The sequence below is a fragment of the Labrus mixtus genome, chromosome 12 (assembly GCF_963584025.1).
Source record: "Labrus mixtus chromosome 12, fLabMix1.1, whole genome shotgun sequence".
Taxonomy (NCBI): Eukaryota; Metazoa; Chordata; class Actinopteri; order Labriformes; family Labridae; genus Labrus; species Labrus mixtus.
Window position 1 is genome coordinate 15,144,008 of NC_083623.1, and position 21,927 is coordinate 15,165,934.

The 21,927-nt window shown below is 41.2% G+C and overlaps 2 protein-coding genes across 4 annotated transcripts in view; one reads left to right on the plus strand and one right to left on the minus strand.

Moving 5' to 3' along the window:
* LOC132985078 (alpha-N-acetylgalactosaminidase-like) overlaps positions 1 to 21,927 on the plus strand; it is a 423,896-nt gene that overhangs the window by 307,978 nt on the left and 93,991 nt on the right. The gene's annotated exons all lie outside the window — the stretch shown is intronic.
* map7b (microtubule-associated protein 7b) lies at positions 4 to 21,697 on the minus strand. Its single transcript, XM_061052213.1, has 20 exons — positions 21,505 to 21,697; positions 13,440 to 13,610; positions 13,256 to 13,333; positions 12,430 to 12,593; positions 10,857 to 10,974; positions 10,272 to 10,373; positions 9,765 to 9,875; positions 8,190 to 8,285; positions 6,491 to 6,610; positions 5,209 to 5,381; positions 4,325 to 4,461; positions 3,824 to 4,059; positions 3,554 to 3,704; positions 3,271 to 3,439; positions 3,065 to 3,169; positions 2,926 to 2,976; positions 2,798 to 2,828; positions 2,595 to 2,709; positions 2,318 to 2,502; positions 4 to 1,787 (listed from the first exon to the last, which is right to left on the minus strand). Exons 1-20 carry the CDS (start codon positions 21,680 to 21,682, stop codon positions 1,777 to 1,779), a joined length of 2,502 nt encoding a protein of 833 aa, XP_060908196.1. The 5' UTR covers positions 21,683 to 21,697; the 3' UTR covers positions 4 to 1,776.

Below are 21,927 nucleotides of genomic sequence, written 5' to 3' on the forward strand. Positions count from 1 at the left end.
TAATCAAGTCAAAAGGTTTTATTTTCTGGCCCAAGCGTACTGCTGCAACTGTTGTTCAGTAATTTCAGTTTGACAGTTAATCAAAGATTTCATCCCACAGACCCTCTGAAGTAAAGGGCTTATTACTTTCCAAAGACTAGTGGTCAGTCTTAGTAAAATATATCAACATTTACATATAATTCATAGAATATCTAAGTATAACGTTTTACAATCGATTTAGCTTCTGTTAAAGTTCTTTGCAAACTCAGTCAAGTTAGCACGTTGATAACAGCATGCTGTGCACTATTGACAGAAACAGGCCCTTAAGACAGACATGGGTAATATTTCTGAAGTTTCCTTCTACGTGGTGCAACTGTAAGACTTGTAAAGAAAGTGAATGCAAAAGGTTCCTGGAAAAAATGCAAAGAGAGCAGCATTATTTGGAGATGACAAAGATGTACGTGAAGATCACAGGAGTGCAACGGTTTATCCAGTTTTTTAAAAGTTAAATCCCTGCATGAATTTTTAACATTATTGCTCCAATATTATAGACAGTGATGCATTTTTTTAAAACCTTTAAATAAATAAGGAAAGGAAGCCACTGGCCAATATGCCAAAGCTCACACTGGGAATGCATATCTTCATGGCTCAGTCTTTCTATGATGCTGTAAGGCAAAGAAACATCACAGTAGCAGCTTTTTTTTTTATTGTGTTCTTCATTGAATAGATCAAATGACCCAGATTATGACAGAATTAACACCACCAGCAAATTTACTCTCCTGGCCAAAACAAAAGTTAACTTCCAACACTTTTCAGATAACTGTGACATGATGCAGCATTGGGGAAATGTCAGGGGTAAACAAATTAAAGGGCATTACTTGAAGTCAAAGCAGTTTTTACTTTCAGTTAAAACAAAAAGTGAAGACAGTCCGCGGACAAAACAAAGAATCAATTTATCTGTACAGCAATTAAATAAAAGTAAAAGAATCAGTAGTTCACACCCCATTTCTCTGAGAACAATGTTTTTCATTTTGTCATAATTTAAATTAAACTTCATCATGCTCTGTCACCCCTGCCACACTCATCCAAATATATTACATTATACTTTTATGTAGTCCAGATAAACTTCATGCACTCATATCATCTCACCTGATGCATTTCAATAGAAATGTTGAAACAAAAGAACTATGAGGTTCCAGTCAGAGAGCATGAAACCTGTAACTCTGAACCTGATGTGCGAGTACCAGTTATTATGTCACATTGCTGATTTTGTGAATGTGTTACAGTATGTTCTACAGCGCCAAAATAATATCTTCAAGTATCATGTCTGAAGACTTAACAGCTGATCTCAAGTTACATTATTATTTGTCTCTCATTCACTCAGACATGCGCGCGCACACACACACATCTAAAGAGTCACAAGATGGCATGGCGCTCAATGCCCTCCTGTGATTCCAGGACATTCACTTCAGAAAGACGGGTAGTTTGGGCTGTGACAGAACATTTTTTCGGTGTAATTGTGGTCAGAGACCATCAGTTCCTCAGAGTTTGAAGAGGAATAACAAAGTTCTCTCTGGAGATGCTTAAAGGGACTCTTCTCTCTGGAGACGCTTTGGAGACAGCTTCTTTGGGAAATGGCTGCGGTGCTCTTCTGTCACAGGAGGGTGAGAAGGTAAACCTCTAGAAGGATCCGACTGCGATGCTACAAGTCCCTCCTTTTGATTCAACAGGTCTGTTACCTCTCTTGCCTCACTTCCTGTCTCTCTGGGTGCGGAATCATCTCGTCCTGAAAGGGCCTCAAGCAACATCTGAAAACCAAGGTTACAAGAAAACATCTTAAAAAAAATAAAATATGCAAAGATTGCAAAGAAAACGTTGAATTCTATAAGACAATTCCTGCTCAGAATGCTAAAGAAAATCTCTTCCTTCATGAAATTGCTGGAAGCACAAGAGATTGATCATGCAACAGCTTTTTGTCCCTTTATTTTAGACAGGATAGTGGAAATAGTTGGAAGTCAGAGAGAGAGAGAGAAAATAGTAAAAGAGCCACAGATCGGACACAAACCGTAGCAGTTTTTAAGGACCATGTTTGATTCAGTCAGCCTCTTTGAAGTTATTGAACTGAAGGAAGTGATTTGATACATAAAAACTAAAAATTACAATTCTAGCAAATATTATTAAGGGAGGAATTTCACATGATTTAACATTTGGTTTTCTCAGACTTTCAGACTCAATATGATACAATATATTCCTACATCTAAGAGCTATTCACTCTGAAACTACAACAAGAGAATCAAGTGATTAGGTTGACAAATGAAAGAAGAAAAATGATACTGACCTGGTCCCTGCTGGGCTGATATATCCTCCACCCCGCTCAGAGGTTTTAGGAGACCGTTCTCCCTGAAGGCTATGACAGGAAGTCTCTCCTCCTCCTGTTGCTGCTGCTGCTGCTCCTCTCCCTCAGGAGGAGACAACCTGGAATGTGAAGGCAGTACGATAACCTCTTCAAACTCTCCGTTCTCTCTGTAAAAAAAAAGACGAAGAATTTATTAGAAATGTTACTGTTAATACGGACACACATCAGACATTAATGAGACCATGTCCTTGGTATTTACCCCTGGTCAGATTGGCTTAATGGGGTGGTCTTTGGGCTTGGGTCAGCCTCCTGACCGTTGCTGCTGAGTGCTGGCGACACAGTCAAAGTAGAAGGGCCTGGACTGGCGGGGGTCACTGATTAGAGAGAACACACAGAGGATACTTTTCTATACTTTTATTCTTCAAAATATTCAAATTATGTTCACAAGATAGATTAAGTTACCTGCATTGTCACCATTCCTAGGAACAACTCTCTAAAGATGGAAAAGTGTAAAATGATTATTGATGATCCATAGAACTACTTCATGGTTAAACACATACTTGCTCATTTATCCAACATGAAGCTGTTACCTTCTCCGCTGTGTCTGAACGTCTTGTTCTCTTCATGATCTCCTCCAGACGCTTGTAAATAAAAAACACATATTTTTTAAATGCACTGTACTTGAGGAATAATATTAAAATAGTCCACGTGTGTGAGAATATGCATCACCTTTTTTCTCTCCAGTCGTTCTGCCTCCTCTTTCTGGAAGTGTTTCTCTCTCTCCTGCCTCATTCGCTCTGCCTCCTCTCTCTGTCGAGACTCTTCCTCCTCTTTCTAACACGCAAACACACACACACACACACAAACACACACAGTTGGTTTACTGTCAGATGTACAAACTTCTGGGGTGGTTCTACTAGTTTACTTTTCCTGACCTGTTTCTGAAGTTTCTCTGCCTCCTCTCTGTCTTTCTCAAGTCTCTCTTCCTCCATCTTTCTCCCCTCCTCTTCCTTCCTTCTCATCTCCTCGGCCTGACGCTGAGCCTCCTCCTCTCTCTTTGCTCTCTCCTCAGCTTTACGGCGAGCCATCTCCTCTCTCGCTAACCTGCATGGACACAGACAGAGTCACAGCCGAGGATGCAGATGTACACATGCATGGTGAAACTCACCTCCATACACTTTTTAGATCACACATATATTTCCAGAGATCACAGAGTACCTGGCCTGCTCCTCCTGTTGCTTGCGCTCCTCTTCCTCTCTCTCCCTCTGCTCTCTGGCCAGCCGACGATTCTCAGCCAGGATACGACTCGCCTCCTCTGGATCTGTGGTGCCTGCAGAGGGCCTGTGAGCTGGAGGACTGCTTAAACTCTCTGAAAGGTACAACAAGGCACAACATTAAACTTTACCAATGTATCTTATATAGTGACAAAAAAAAAGGTATGAATAATTTGTGGTTGTGTAAATGGAGGGTTTGGCTGAAGTTTCTGACCCCTGGCTGGTGGTGGTGATTGCTCACTGCTGCTCTTGTTCTGACCCAGAGGCTGAGGTCGAGGCTGAAGAGGACCAAGGACCTGCTCTTCCTCCTCCTCTTCTTCTTCTTGCTCTCTGGTGGAATGGGGATTCTCAGGTGTGGTCCTGAAAGGACGCAAGTTTCCAGGGTCCTCTGGCCCAGGAGACTTGAGCAGCTTGGGGGTTGGGGGTCGCTCTGCTGATTTTTGAAGTTGCCTATGTGCAGAAAGAATGAAGCATTTGGCAACATAGAAGCGTCAAAACTATGATCAAATATGTCTGTATTATATATGTTACTTTTATTGGCAATAAAAACTGTTTTAATGGAAGTTAGTTTACCTATACTAATCAGCCATCCTAATATCCCAAAACCTGTCAAAGCTGCCACTCCCTCTTTCACCTGACAGTAATCCATAACTCCAATCTGTTTTACATCGTCTTATGTACCTAATTTTGACTTTTAATGGGTGTGTTCTCCTACCTGCCAGAAGAGGGTGCTACTCTGCTGGTCTTCTTGCCTAGAGAAGAGGAGCGCTTGTTGGGGGGGAGACTCAGAATGGGAGCCAGTGGGAGTGACAGGTTGCTCCATGACTTCCTGACATGGTCACGGTCCTTCTGCTATTGTAGGGTGAGATGGAGGGAAATAATGAAACTTCAGTATTGGTAACGGGCACGTAAGCCAGCAGAAAAAGGTCTCTTTTATAAGTTTATGTCCTTAGCAACACACACAGGGGTCAAAGGAGGCACCAAGACCCAGGTGCCCTACTGACAGATGAAGAACATGATCAGAAACAGGATTAGACTCAGACAGCCTTCCTGAGGCAGTACATAACCTCTGGCACCAAATCTTGACACCAACAATACAATTAAAACTTTGCCAACTGTCAAGGCATTTGAACATTTTCTGTATGTGTAGTCATGTGTGAACGCTACAATAACAATATAATGATTATTTATGTGTTTGTACACATGTACTGCTGCCTATGCAGGGTCGGACTCTCAGTTCATAAACTACTTCCTTCTAAGACCTTAATGGTTTAAGCTGTGACACTTTGTTAGCAGACAGATGGACAGTGGGAACAGTGTGTGTGTGTGTGTGTGTGTGTGTGTGTGTGTGTGTGTGTGTGTGTGTGTGTGTGTGGAGCAGAACTGCACAGATACTCTGATGTATTGTGCCTGACTGATCTGGGAAAGATAATCAGCAGGAGGAGTCAAATGAAATGAATCACTTATGAGTATGAGCCATTCAAACCAGAAAATCTGAAGAAAATAAAAGTAGATTATAGTATGATAAAAAAAAGAGTTGATTATTGTATATTCTGAACATGAATTTAAACAGAGGTGATGGTTGATGGCATGACACACCTGTGTGGTGCCGGTGGTCCTCCTGCGAATTGTCTTGGAGGAAGACGAGGCTGCCTCCCTGCTGAGGCTCCTGTCATGGCTGCGGCAGTGAGGAAGAGGCTGGGCCTGCAGGGCCTTGAAGGACATGGAGCCCATGGGGTGGCAGGACACTGAGCGAGGACACACAGGCATGGCTACGGTGATGCATGAGGTGGGAGTGTTTTCAGGAAAGTAAGGATCCGGGCAGTGTGAGGATTTATGAAACACCGGCAGGGGTTTGATGAACAGGAGCACAAAGCGAGAGAGAGGAAGGAAAGGAGAGGAAGGAGTGAAGAGGAGGTGTTAAAATAAGTAAATGGAGGAGGTGAGTTTAGGAAGACCGATAGAGGTTGGAGAGAAATGAAAAGATGGTGGAAACAGAAAGAAGAGAAAGAAGCTGTTAGTGCCACTGAAAGCTCTAGTGCTAACATTCCCCAACCATCTTCAGGTAGTTCAAAGAAATCTATGTTGTGCTATTAAGAAAAAGGGTTTAGAAGGGCTCTTTATGATAGAAAACAATGGTGGAAAATAACCCTTGCTTAAAGAAGTCCCAGTGTTGGAAGCATTTCTACTTTGTTAGACAAACTATGACTACATTAGACCCAACACCAAATAGCAAAGGTGAATAGGCAGCAAAATACACAAAACACAAGCAAGAATTGGAACTCCACACAAGCTATAGAAAATGTTACTTAGAAAGTGTGAGGAGAGGAAAGCAAAAGAAGATACAGTGTGTTCTGTGTGGGTCAGTGTGATCGAGTTCTTGTGTTTGTCATCCTGACATAGTAGGATTTTAAAATACATGAGGCACTTCAACAAACAATGCACTTCAACAAACACTGCGTTAATATTTGGTATCCCGTCCTTAGAGTGATGTCAGAAGGAAACAGAGGCCATGTGGGGATGGTTGATATACTGTAGATCTTTAGATGATGCCTGTGTAAAGGGACCATCATTGTGCACTTCACCACTGTTCCTAAACACAGCTTACTCCCTTGGACCTGTGTGTGTGTGTGTGTGAGCTTTGGGTGCCTGACACAGACTGGTGATGGGAAGTTTCAGACGGTGTAATGCTTTAAGTCTGGCCAAATCTGATTAACATCCAAAACTGTTCCAACTGGTCCAAGAGACCAAAATATAAATACTTCTAGTACTTCTACTTGGGATTCACAGTTTTGTGTACGCTTGAAACCGACCTCTGTCTCATGTGCTTCTGACCATGAGACCCAGGTGGTGTCTTTCATGTGGGACATGTGTATATTACCTGTTTGCTCTCCAGACAGACTCATGGCACTGCGGCTACGAGCCAAGTAGGAGTGTGTTGGCTGCTGCAGGCGGTTCACCACATTGCTCTCCCATGTCGTCAAAGGAAGACGGCGGAGGCCTGGACACACACACACACACACACACACACACACACACACACACACACACACACACACACACACACACACACACACACACACACACACACACACACACACACACACACACACACACACACACACACACACACACACACACACACACACACACACACACACACACACACACACACACACACACACACACACACACACACACACACACACACACACACACACACACACACACACACACACACACACACACACACACACACACACACACACACACACACAAACTTGAGGTTTCATAACGACTAAAACGATTAACAGCCCACTGATTAGCCAAAGCAATCAGTCAAAGCAGATTAAAAATGATGCATAATTACTGTGTTTGTTTTATGCCTTCCCTTCCCTCGCACTAGACAGCAGAGTGGGCCACAGCTAAGGTAAAGTTGTTAACATGCACAAGCTGCCCTGTCACACCTACACCTGCATGCAAGAGTTTGCTAATTATGAGAGGGAGCAAACAGCCTGGAGAGAAGCGCAAACCCAGAGCAAACACGGGCAAGGGAGCATTCAAACAAGAAGAATAAGGGAGATTTCAAGAAAAAATTAATTTAAGCTTGCTTTAAGAAATTTAGAAATTAATACACTAAATTATTCAACACGTTTTTTGTTTCAAAGTTTTAATACTTGGCCATGTATAGTCTTGGTACCTTGGTAAGGATGTTGGCATATAGGGATTGATTTGTTGCTTATTAACCATGAGTGGAAAATGCATCAATTAGTGAATCTTCACACAAAGGAGCCAAACAACTTCTTATCAGGCAAAACATGCAGCATTGCTTGCTCTGATAAACAAGTAGAGTACAAGGTTGCAGGTTTCAGAGTGCGATACAACTGGGCTGGAAACTGTGCAAAGGAAGCAGAGTCTCTTACCTTAACTACTTTTTTTAAGTAAACACAATTTTTTTTAGTTGATGCTACACACAATGTCCTTTTACAGTTTGTCTTGGCAGCTTTAAACTAGTAACAGTATAATTGTATGTCCATAATAATGCGTACTTCTGTTTGTTGAAATGTGGGTGTTGAATTTTCAGCTGGGATAAAACAGCACAAGTGTTCCCACAAAAACAAAAAGATTATCCAACAGAGGATTAGAGAAAGGGGTCACGCTAGAGAGGGGGGGGGGGGGGGGGGGGGGGGGGGGGGGGATATCTTGATCCCTCCACTGAAACACACAGAAGTGCAGACACACATACTGTAGATACATGTTATTGGCCATGTGGTTATTGGATTTTACCTTCATATTGTAAATAAGATTCACACATACTTCTCGAAAGTATGCAGTTTAAATTCTCGAGTCAGGCATAATATTCTCAAATGGATTTTGTCCAGGTTCAAAGCTAGTATCGTACAGCTACACAAAAGTCATTCAAAGGACTACCAATGTTTTCTCCATTTACATGACAGTAAAAAGGGTCGTTGTTTTGTAATTCCTCAACAGTTTCCAGCCCATAAACATTTTTTGCTTTGCAGCAGTGTGTCTAACAAATAAAATGAGGGACCAAACTGCAAAAAATTCCCATAAGACACCTGTGTTTTTATGATGGGGCGTCTTCCCGTGGTGTAGGCGGGGCTTGGACTGAGCTTTGCTAATAACTGGAGAGGAGGCTGTTCTCATGTGTAAGCCTGTCAGCAACATATAAACATCAAAGAATGAAGAATCAAATTAGCAATAAACGAGCATTGAAATACTTAACGTACTCTAATAACAACTTGGAAAGTCTTAGATTCATGCTTATTTGATTTCTTGCTGAGAGTTGGATGAGAAGATGAATAGTACTCCCATATCTCTATGAATATGAAAATACAGGTAGCAGCCTTTTGATTAGCTTAGCATATAGACTTAAATAAACCTTGTTTAGTCTAGTCCAAAATAAATAAAGTAAACCAACTTGCAGGGTCAAAACTCTCTGATTAAACAAATGAGTCGTGCTTGTCTAACTGGTTCAAAACCCAGGTTGTAAAAGTGACGAGTACTGGATTTTAAGTTCAGGATTCTATGAGGTTATGTGCTGGACCATTTCTTGGCTGGACAACAGTGACTAAACTAAATCCTCCCTACAAGCAGGGGTGGGGATCCCAGGCTAAATCATGATACGATACCATACAATACAATACCATACGCTATGATATCTGATCAAAATATGTGGCCCCTTGATAATTATTATACCATGATACAGCAATTCTGCAATAATTGATATAATGCAATCATATAAAGATCAATCACAATATCTGATTCACTAAAGAATACATAATGCTTCTAAAACGGTTAAGTTAATGATTCATGTATATATTGTAGGGCTGTCAAAACAGTTACAGAAAAAGTAGTTCATTATAAAACGTCAATTTAGATTAAACATTTTTTATCTATTAACAGCAATTTGGTGTCAGTTTCACTTCTTGTCAGGCTTCATCCTCTAACTCTTTTTCACCGCTGTCAGAAATGATCCCACTGTCTCATGCTTCTTTTATTCTGCTGTCAACTTCTCCTTTGGCTAATTTCCGTGCGTTCACATTAGTGTAATTTATATCATAAACACCACCACGAGGACGTAGTGACGGTGAATCAAATTGACAGGGGAATTTATTCAGAGCTCCCAGTTTAACAATAAAATGTCAATATTGGGATGCAGTAGTTGTATCGCACATGTCAGGGAGATATTATATGGCTGTATCAATATTTTGTCTCACCCTTACTGACAAGAATGCAAAACCACAAGTTGTCAATTATATGCTTTTTGGATAGAAAATGATCTGGTAGAGATGTTTCTCTGTTTTTAGTTTTTATGCTAGGTTAAGTTAAGCTTATCGTGAGCTGGTTCCATTGTACTCATACATAAATTATGTTTAATCGAACATTTCTCAACATATTTAAGCAGTTTTATTTTCTACATAAAATACTGTATTATGTCTACATTATTGTCATAGTGCTTCCAAAATCCCACAGAGTAAATAAAAGAAAACACCAACGAGTCATAAGACTGTGACAGTAGTTCAGCTTCCAACAAACACAAATGTCATGCAAACAAAGTCACAGCAACAAAGAATGATTCTGTAATGAATCATTTTGGTGTTTATGTGTCATATTATATATTTTTTTATTACCTCTGTCTGGAGAGTGAATAAGTGTGGCAGAGGAGGAGGAGAGACGTTTGGAAATGACAGGGTCCGTGTGTTTGGATAAATTCATTGTGGACACCGACCGCCTGTCAGCATCTAGAAACACAGAAGAAACATGAGAAAAGAAAATCAATGTTTTCATTGAACAGGTGGAATGGCTGGAGGAAGCACTCTCTTCTGTAAGGGCTACTCTACTCTATTTTGGTTAAACCAGGTTAGAGAAACTACCAACATGATGCTAGAGGGAACAATAATACTGAGAAGATGAATTAGTGCTAAATGAAGCTAATATGGTTTGAAAGAATGGTCCTGTATCTTGGGATATAAGTTTGAGTTACAGACTGGATTGCTACATGAAACACTAATCATGCCTTCCACATTGGCCTACATCCAAACTAATGCCAGTGAGCTATGAAGGTGCCGTACATGTACAATGCTAGAACCAGCGGTCTAACACTGGCTGGCTAATTGACACAGTTTTATTATATTCACATTGAGAGGTCATTCCGTATCTGCGGTAGAGACTAAATGCACCCTGCATGTGCTCCAGTCCAGCAAGATCGAGTGGACAGAGGAAAACCGACTCGACAAAACCTGGACCAGGAAGGGGGGTGGGGGGGGAAATGACAGAGAAACAAAGAGCAGAGAGGAGTAAGAGGAAGATCCAGGGGTAAAGAGAGAGAGAGAGAAAGAGGTAAAGTGTGCGAGAATAAGGGAGCGAGAGAGAGAGGGAGAGAGAGAGAGGGAGAGGCAGAGCAGGGTGTGAGTCAGCAGTAACAACAGAGGGAATGGGGATCTGAAAAGTTCAAATGCAAACATGGCAGAACAATATTGACACGCAGAGGCAGGCAGACATATTTACACAAGAGACACTCTGTCAGACATCAGGGAGATGAGATATCAATAGTTTTTAATACACTTGAAAGCTCTTGTATACTAACGAGGAAAAGTGATTCAAAGGTACAACAGATTTAAGAATGTAAGGCCATACAGCATGTCTGACCATACTGTAATGACTGTTAAAGAGTGATGTGTGTCTGCAGGTAGTGTGTGTAGGTGTGTCATGTGTGAAAGTACCGGCTGGTGTGCTGGTAATGTTTGGGTGCAGTGTCCCTCCCCAAGACCATCGGTTGGTCTTCTGTTTGGTTCTCTGGCTCCTCTCCAGCGTCCGACGAATCACCGCCTCATGACGAACCTTCAATCACAAAAACCAGCGTCAGTCACTGTCACATTATCAGTATTAAAAAACAATGATCGTGAACTACGGCTGCAGGACTGAGGCAAGTTTCTGTCTGAATGGAAACGTGCAGCCAAATGTGTTTTGTTTAGTCTACAGTCTGGAAACACCTTACAGATAAAATCAGAACAGTGATTGAAAAGCATTCAAAATATGTAATAAAAAACCTATTTCCGTATCTAAAATTGTATTGAAAATTTGTGGTGGCAAAAAGTGAAGTCTTTGTCTTTCTGTGCATGTTTTCTTTAACCATTAACACCCAGTGGAAGTATACCTTCCTAAAATGTTTACAGATTGCAAAGTTAAAAGACTAATGGGAAGCCATGTGACCACATCAATACCAGTTCAGAACCAGTCAGTCTCCAAGGCAACGACTGGAGGGGAGACCGATAAACATACCAAAACCTTAACCTTTGTTGTATATCCACCGTCTCTAGCATTTCCTGTCTGTATCTCTGATTGCTTCATACAATTTACAATAGAAAATAATTACATCCAAACATCTTACATACACTAACCGGCCACTTTATTAGGTACAGGTGTTCAGCTGCTTGTTATTGCAGCCTATCACATGGCAGCAACTCAATGCATTTAGGCATGTAGACATGGTCAAGACGATCTTTTGAAGTTCAAACTGAGCACCAGAATGGGGGAAAAAAGTTGATTTACGTGACTTTGACCGTGGCATGGTTGTTGGTGCTGGACGGGCTGGTCTGAGTGTTTCAGCAACTGCTTATCTACTAGGATTTTCACGCACAACCATCTCAAAGGTTTACAGAGAATGGTCCGAAAAACAGAAAATATCCAGTGAGCATCAGTTCCCTGGGCGAAAATGCCTTGTTGATGCCATATGTCAGAGGGTCAGAGGAGAAGGGCCAGACTGGTTTGAGCTGATAGAAAGGCACCAGTAACTCAAATAACCCCTCGTTACGACTGAGGTCCCTGTGTACTAATTGATGTGTAAACACACAGTAAACCACAAGGCGCCAAAACGTTCTTCTTTTTTTACCCTCTAGGAAAATATGATGTCAAATCAGTCTTCAACATGTGGTGTCTCAGAATAATGAATTGTTAGCCTATAATAGTCTCTTTTCATCTCACTTCCAAACAAGACTTCAAGCCTTTTACAAGATTTCTAATTGACAGCTTCAAAATCAAAGCTTCAAAACATCCTGTATCCTGGTTCACTGACGTCTATAATGTGTTTTACAAGTGAGCAGAAAGGAGCCGGCAATAAAGTTCAAACTCCACCTGACAAAAGAGAAACGGGGCATAGAACGTGTAAATGGTTCACTGAAAAAAAAGACATTTATTAGCCTGTTCATACGGATAAGGACTACGTTGTTGTCATAAAGGTGTGTTTGTACACATAATGCAAAGAGGTTTATGCAGGCAGAGCAGTGTGTGTCAGACCTTGTCCTCCTCCAGTTTCTGCCGTCGTTTCTCCTCGACGGCAGCCCGTCTCTTATCCTCCTTCACCCTCTGCTCCTCCAACTTTCTCCTCCTCTCCTCCAGGTGCTTCTCATAGTGCTGCCTGGCCCGCTCCTCGCGTGCCTGCCACTGGGCCTCCTTTTCAGCTAAGGTTTTACACACACAAACATATACAATAAGAATGACTTGATGCACATGAATTAGTGTGTTCGTGTGTGCTCAGATGCTAAAACAAAAAGAAAAAAGTGTAAATAATCATAAGCACAAAAACATGCCACATGGACACACACACACACACACACACAAACACACACACACACACAAACACACACAGGCTTAAAGCAGCAGTGCGATGGGTCAGATGTAGATCATGTGACTTGGCTTTAGCTCTCAACACAAAGCAAATCCCTCAGCCCCTCAGCTGGGGCCAGAGGTATCACATCTGTATCATACCATGAACACAAACACACTTCAGTGATGAAAACATACAAAGACAAACAGACCATCACTCTGTAAGACCCATCTGTTGTGGTATGCCACATTCAAAACACTGGCCCCCCCACTTAACCCTGTGCCATGGCCGGACCTATTATGTAACATCAGTGCCATGGCAACGGGGGTGCCTGGCTTCAGCCTCGACTTTTTATGTAACAACCTGAAAAAACGGGCACATCACCACAGCTACCAACCAAGTTCAGCCATGATATGTGGGAGAGAAGACAATGAAGAAAGTGAAACATGCAATTAAAGTCTTTTACACTCTAACAATAAGTCTACACACACACAGAGAGTTTAAAAAAATACACACCATTCTGTTTCTCACGCTCCCCACGGCGCTCACGGGCTAACCTCTGTCTCTCGTCAATCTTATTGAAAAGTAAGGAGTCTGCAAAAACAACAATTGTAAAATAGCAGAGTGAACAACTGATCCAGGCACCTTATTTTTTTTTCTTTAAAAGGGCATTATTTCTCTCTACTTCCATAAGACTTGCCTGTTTTGGTGGCGGTATTGTTGCTGGGGCTGTTGCTGGTTGTTGTGTGGGTCAGGGTAGGAGTGGTGTTGGGGGTCAGGGTGGGAGTGTATGCTTGCCCGGAGCCCGCAGAGCTGGGGCGGGTGGCTGTAGATGTTCTTCCATCCTCTGATTTATATTGAGAATAAGATGCTGGAATGAGAGACAAAGCAGAAAAGGTATCAATGACAAACTTTCAAAAATAAAGAGGAGATTGATAAAATGAATGGAAGATCATCAATACAGCTCAGATCAACCTAACCTCTGGGGATTGTTTGTGTTGCTGATGCCTTTTGGGGATTTTCATGTATACAATGAACACATTAACAAGCAAGTACCAGGTCAATGCGTACAGTGCCTGGCTCGTTAGCTGGTTGAGGGTTTTGTTAATAATCATTGTGTAGCCAGTGCAAATGAATCTGTACTGTTATTGACCAACATATTCACCTGTCACTCTAACACCAGAGATGTACAAGACCACAGTCCAAACAATTAGGAACACACTTAATCTGTGTATACATCAAAGTAAAATTAAAGTGCATGCACACAAAATAAATAACACAAAGAAACCACACTCTTAACATGTGTTACAAGTAACATGTATACAAAAAAAAAAAAAGTACTTCGATAAATCTGAACTCCCTTTTTATTTAGAAAGCACTTTAGAAAGTGCCTTTAAAAACAGATTGTGATATAAAAAGCTGCATCATTTCAATCACAGTTTTTGTTCCCCCCCATCAGGACATCAACTTCACCAAAAAATAAAAATGATTATTTCTGTGAATAACAAGTTCGCAGTGATTTATAGAAACATGTTCTGTGTGTTATATAAGCTTTGACAATGTAGAACATGTAACATACACACTCTGTTCATTTAGCAGATGTGTGTGTGTGTGTGTGTGTGTGTGTGTGTGTGTGTGTGTGTGTGTGTGTGTGTGTGTGTGTGTGTGTGTGTGTAGTCAGATAAAACACCAAAGGAGGCACAAGCGTTTTGAGGCTATATCCTCAGTTTTAAGACGGAACACATTGCTCTGTTACAGAGTTTGTTTGTCTAAGTTTGAAGCTGCAGACAACCGCAGGCTGTTACGTTACTGACGATAACATTTGTGATTGTTGTCACTCGTAAACACAAGCTGATACCTGCATGGGGAATACAGACACGGTGAGATGAAACAGAGAAAAGTCTGTTTGAAACAAAGTAACCATACACAGTGTAATATCAACTCTTTACAACACGTTTCTGTGTTAAAGTCCTTGAAAAACTAGTGTACAATATGTTTTAAAAGACTGAGTTTATATCTATTTGTACAGTGAATGATCCGCTGATCATGAGCAGCCCAAACCTTGGTGGGGTGATTCGTATGGAGCATCCAATGCTGCTGTTGGATCTGACATAAAGATGCGTTGTTGGTAAGGCAGCTACCTTACCTATAAAGAGCTGCGGTAAACACTGGTGACTGTTATTCTCCAAAAATTAGCAACTGTGGTCAGGTTTCATTTTGGTAACTGGCTCAGATTCCAGCTAACAAATTAGCCAAGAGAACAGACTGTTTAGCCTTTTGAAAATCTGCAGTAGGGTAGGTACGTCCATTCTTATACAGTCTATTATAAAAACAGGCAACAGTGACAAAGACATTATCCAAGTAATTAAGTTAAATGGAACAAGTCAAGTCATTTAAGCGAAAAGCTTGATTGAGACGTGAGGGCTGAACAAATGTTAAAGTACACCAACTGCAACGAGCCAATATGTGTGAACTCTTCAGCTCAATCTTCAGCAATATTCAGGACTTCAGCCAGACACGACATAAAAATGGGGCAACATTAAATATTGTGTTTGCTTGTATTCCCAGATGTGTTGCAGTGTTTCCATTCAGCCCAGAGCCAGGATATTGATTAATGACACTTTCAGGCTCAGGGTGACTCAGCACTTTCTGTTTTGCCCCTGGACTTGAACACATAGCCTTTCATTTGAGCCTTATGCAGTAACAGATGAGCCTGCTCTAAAATTACAACATTAATATGCAATTTTGCCATGGAGTTGAAGAAAAAAAAAGAGTTGTATATTCAGACAATTTCTATGACGTGTATATAACATAAAGGAATGTTTATTATAAGTAGAAGTAGAATATCTGTGAAAATGCATCCTAAGTGTTAACACCTCCTTTATCCACAAGTGTGGTGAAGACAAGAATGAGAGTTAAAGCTCCACTGAGACCAATCTGTCCCAGAAAGTTCAAGACTAAATTAAATCCCTCCCTCCTGACTACCTGAAATAGCACAAGCTACACACCCTATTGTACATCATTCCACATGGTTTCCTTATCACTTAGCTTTAGTGAAATGTTACCTCAGCGAGGTAATCCATGGTGCTGCTGGGGAGAGGAGCAAAGAGCAAATTTTGCATTCAAACCTCAACCTGTATCCTCACTTTTTAAATAATAATATGCTATCACTAACTTTCCCTCCACAGCAGTCTTATTGGTATGATCCACCAGCCAGAGTGATAACGACCTATAAACTATGATGTGTAAGACAAACAGAAACAAAAAGCATGTTGCCTTCCAAAACTGTGAAATAAAGAATAAAATAAAGAAAATGGAAAAATCACAAGCAGACACAGACAATGGTTTGAACCAAAAGTGATCAGCAAACTACAACAGAGGTTTTTAAACGTTTCATGATGTGGAAAGTATTAAAAATCTAAACTGCAAAAGCAGTCTCCACCCTGCTGGCACATAGAGACAATTAATGGTTTTATGCTGGACAAAGACATGAGGTCATAGCTGCAGACGTATTGCATGTCATGGTCTTTGTATGGGATATCTACAGAGGTGCGTGCATAAGTATAAACAGGTCTGCCTCAGGTGCACCAGCCTTGTAACAGGTTAATAATGGCTATTGTTGTAACAGGAAGGGCTGGGCCAGGATAAAATGATATCTAGTCAACATATTCTTTCCCTTGAATTTACTTTCCTTAAACAAAAGATTGGCTCATTCAGAGAGGAGTATATTGTGCCAGAATCAAACACTACATTGGAAATTTGTAAATGGCTTTCAGGACCGGAAGATTTGAGAATATATATGGAGGCCCTTTTTATAGCAACTTCCTCAGATTTCACTTGAACATAAATCCACATCAAAGATTTTAGAAAAAGAACAAGGGGATTGTGTTTTTGGTGTGCAAGTTTACTTAAAATGACTGACTGATTAAGTGGACTTTTGACAACTTGAGAGGGCCTCTTTGCAGCAGGCCAGAGGTGACAGGCTGAGGGCAGAACCATTTTCCTTTATGTGTCAACCTGAGCAAGAGCACAGCTGCTCAGTTCCCTCCTTTGAAAACTTAGCACGGAAAAACAGAGATACAAAAGAGGACCAAAGAACAGAGACAAATAGAGACTGGTTGAGTAAAAACGTTACTTTTATATCTAATGAATTACATTAACATTAATATTAACAGCAGCATTTAGATCATGATTTTTCAATGGGTTATACACAACACCTCCTACAGAGAGAGTAAATGACTTGTGGGAAATGTGGAGTAGTAACATGATACATCAAGAGGAGTATGGCACAACGTAGTGGAAATCAAATGATATCAGGTGTGTATGAAAACACAATAGGCCTACAGTACAGAGGGTAATAAACAATATGGACAGTATTCACATCAGTTTAATATTTTACCAAAGCACTTTGAGTAACTGCCAGATGCCGTTATCAACGTGCACACACAATACACACTATTCTAAGAAAAAGTCAAACCACGGTTGGAGTTATTGGACGTCAAATGATGTCAGAGGGGTGTGTGTTTGTGTGTGTGGGTGTGACATCTCATTTAGCACCTTACAGCCACTCCAGCCTCACTCTACCCGATATGTGTTTCTCAGCTAGACTGAAGAAACTTAAGTCAGATGCAGACTCAGGACTGAACCTCAAAAGAAGAATGTGGATGTGTTTTTTTCTTGACCAGTTTCTCAGACAGAACCAACCCAAAAAAATACAAATCAATAAAAAGTCATGAAGCTCATCCTGTTTTGGATGCAGTACTAGATTAGGACTGAGATGTGGACCAACGGTTAAAGAAACTCTGGATTTATGTACTCCATGTAATGTTTACATCAGTTATTTTATTTATGTCGGTCTTCAAAAAAACAAAACTTTACAAATAATCACTAACTAAATTCTCAACCGTTTGCTTCCCCACCACACTGTTCTGTATGCATTTTTCTTTAAATAGTTTGTTGAAAAATAAAACACATTTACACAATGATTAGAGCTTTAAACATTTTCACAACTGTGTCCTAATGAAGTTCTGCCATCATTACACCCTTTGCTCTTATACGTTGCATCCACAGCAGCGTAATATTAGTGTCCCAGAGTGTGATTTCACATTATGTTAGGGCGTCAAAGCAAGAGAGGCACGAACACTAAAACAAACAGCGGGAGTTTCAACTACATAAATACTCAGACATGCACACACACACACACACACACACACACACACACACACACTGCTTTTCCATCTTTCCGGCTCTGCCATGCACACACACACACACACACACACACACACACACACACACACACACACACACACTGCTTTTCCATCTTTCCGGCTCTGCCATGCACACACACACACACACACACACACACACACACATTGCCATTGTCTCCCTCTATTACATCTCTGTTAACCTCCAATAGTGGATGAGGCATGGCATGGCTTCGGCCCACCATTTGCCTCCGTGCGTTACACATAGCAGATGAGGTGTAACGAAGCGTAATAATCTTTCCTTGAATTGCCAATGCGCATTATCCTATAACACTATCATAGGCAAAGCATTGAAAACAATTGCACTTTTTTGGTGCAGATGTATCCTCCTGATGTATCTCACAGTCGCATCTATCTGTTCTATCTAGGTAATTAAATAAACAAACCTCAAAAAGCAGCGAGTATATTTGCTCGTGCATGTTAGACAGCCATTAGATCAGCTTTGTAAACACAGTGACGACATTTTATCTCAAGCCCAGTTTTAACCAACAGTGATAAATGTACTTTATGTACCCCTCCAAACATCCTGAAACCTTCATCCTTCATTTGCTAGCATGTTGTAAATGTGGTTAACTGCGCCATACTATCCGAGGGCAACATAAATCTGCTTTAATGCATAAGTGCATAAGTCTTTTAATGAGGGAAAGTAAGCAAAAAGGTCTCCAGTCATATGCAGATTTACAGTGTAATCCTGTGTGCTTTGTTTTAACACATTGGATTGAAACCGAATCGATGACTGGAGGAGTGTTTCTGGATTTAAGATTCTTATCAGGATATTGGGAAGTACCTCTTCTGGTGCTTACTATGAATGAAAATAAACATTAGCCTGATGTGGATGGCCTTCACACAGAGATTGATGTCCTTGAACCACAATAATTAATTTCGGCTTCAGCATGATGGAGTTCAGAACTTCAACAAAGCGTACAGATTGCTCTGTACATGTGTTATTTCTCTACCCTGCATCCAGCTCATTTTATGTTGCTGTATCAATAAAAGCCCTTGAATCAAACCACAAGTCTTTACCTGGAATTTGGTTCATGATTCCAAGAGTATCAATCCCGGGATGGGATGTGTTTAACCCCTGGCAAGCGTCTCACTCCAACTAGTCAGATTGAAGGGCCAGAATCAAAGTTCCTACTTCCTGACAACATCCTATGCAGCGGAAGATAAGCCTGATTCCAAAGTCCATGGTGCAGAGAGGGGGACGAAAGAAAAAGAAAATGAAGAAAAAATGATACAACCCAAAGAATGGACCCGCCAAAACAGAATTGTAAAGAGGCCAGCAGGAAGCGAGAAGCCAGAGGGGGAAGCGATGAATGTTGTAAGTGTCGTTGACAGAATGACAGAATGTGAGACAGGTTGTGGCGAATCTCCAACCCCCATCCTTTTGTCCATAATTGTGTGTATATTTTGGTGTGTAACAGAGACAGAGAGTGAGACATAGGGAGAGTGTGACTTATAATCTGCCCCTCCCTCCCCTAATGCCAGTGTGTGTGTGTGTGTGTGTGTGTGTGTGTGTGTGCATGCGTGCATGTGTGTGCACGCGCCCTCCCCACCCCCATCTATCTCCATTCACTGGCGGTCAGATTATATGGTCAGAGTTAGCGATTAATACCCAGCTGACCAGGCCAGTGAGTGTAGCAGGCGAGCTTGCTGTGTGGCGTCTACCTCCCCTGCAGCCTTAGAGGATTAGCAGCTGCTAATGCTAGGCTAAACGCAAAGCTCCAACCAGCAGAGAGGAAAAGGGGGCAGGGGTAGGAAGTCCTCCTTTCTGGCCAAAAGACAGCAATTCAGCCCTTGGTGACAGGTGCCTTAGAGGAGGGTAGTACTCAGTTTGTTACACATGGTGGGTACAAGTTTCAGCACAGTTGATAGAAGGTATGTCCAAAGGTATCATATCACTAATGTTCTGTGACAATGGGGGCATGACTAACGGAAACGGCTCTTTCAAAATGTGACTTTTATATATTGTATGATGTTTAAAAGAAGTTGTAATGTTGAAAGATGTTTTCATTGATATTAGATCAGTTTGCATTTAGATGATATGAGATAACAAAGTGGGAGACAAGAAATCACTAGCACTTATCTTCAATAACAGTTTGTTCAAAATACCATTTTATCTACTATAAATAACTACTGGCATCATTTATCCAACCAATCACCAAATACCAGGCCAAGCTTTCACACCAACGTAAGTTTTAGGGTGAGCTCAACTGAACTGGCTCAGATTTCCTTGGATACATTTATTGCTTATGTATCCTTATAATGCACAATACATGAAAGTGCAGCTTCAAAACAAGCAGCAATTTCAAATAAGGAGATATGTCAAACAAACAACCACTGCAAGAGCTCACAATCATGTCTTCATTTCCTCCTTCTCGTGTCTATTCTCCTTTATTATTTATGTTTAAAGTGAGCTGTACATGCTGCCTGCCCACTGAGGAAACTCCAAAGCCCTGTTAGCATGACTCTGTCTCGTGTCGAGCATCGTGTCTTGCACTAAAAGGGAATTCACATGTGAATGAACTTCTTTAATTGTCTTGTGTCTGAGTAGCTCAGAAGAACAAGTAGACCTGAGTAAGATAAAATAAATCATTAATCTCAGCAGCATCCTGTCTCCCTAAGAAGAATATTTACCTCCATCAATCAGTTACAATCGTAAAACCTTTTAGTAGCACTTTAACAGAAAAAAAGTCTTATTAATTAGGATAAATGGACACACAATGTTAAATAAAAATAAAAACCTTGAAGAACTGAACAAATAAAATTAATAAAAGTGTACAATATATATCGTTCTTTGTTTTAAAGGCAGCATATGCTGAAGACTGAGTAGTACCCTGAAGAGGACAATTTACTCTCTACAGTATTTATTTCACTACTATTTCTCAACTGCCCCAACCCAAAACAGAATGGCAAGCAATTTTTTTTTTTTTTTAAATATGAATGAATAGCTAACAGGTTTTTTTGGTTTCAGATTTTTACAAGTTCCTGAAATCAAAAAAGATCAGTGAAAAGTGGGCTTGATTATCCCTACTGTGACTGCAGACACTCAATGTCCTCTTGACTGACCGCTGTGCTTACTGATGCTTTCTAACAACATACACGGGTCAAGTGGAACTGCACCTTCACGCTCATCTGCTGTCCTTGTGTTGACCCAACCTTGCCTTGTCAGCTGGTTTCAACACCCCCCCACCACACACACACACACACACACACACACACACACAGAACAAACAGCACCCTACACTCACATACTGTATTGCAAAGTAACACAATTTCTTCCTCACAATTCAAGCTTCTTCCTCATCACCATTGACAAAAATTATCCCATTTTTTTTTTCCCCAAAATGTTTTTCCTCTTTTTCTCTTCAATGGTCAAAAGTCTCCCTGCCCTAGAAAGTACACCCACTTACTGACATCATTTAATAATTCAAATGAAACTGCAAGAAGTACCAGCGCTATTTCTTAGTGCTCTCTCCACTTTAGACCCCTCTAAGTTACCTTTTTTCTTCCTCCTGCACACATTTTTCCGTCTCAGTCCCTCCTCTTCCTCAGTGATGGTGAACAGTGCTGGGATGGCTGAACGGCTGCCTCCCTTCCTCAGCTTCCGCTTGCCCCGCGAGCACCCATCTCCTCCTCCACCTCCTCCTCCTTGTCCTCGTCCTTTACTTTCTGGCATCTCTTGCCCTGTTGCTAACCCTCGAGCCCCCTGCTAACTCACCCAGCCCCTGCCCATCCCACCCTGCACAGTAAGGTGGGGAGGCGTGGATGGAGGCAAGTGGTGAACGCCAGAGGATGGAGACAGACGGGGTGACCCCTAAAAGCTTTCTTCTCAAGGAAGACGAGGATAGCTAACAGCTGAAGCTAACGGCTAACGCCACTGGCTGCACATTGCTGCTCTGTGTGTGAGACAGCAGAAAGGAG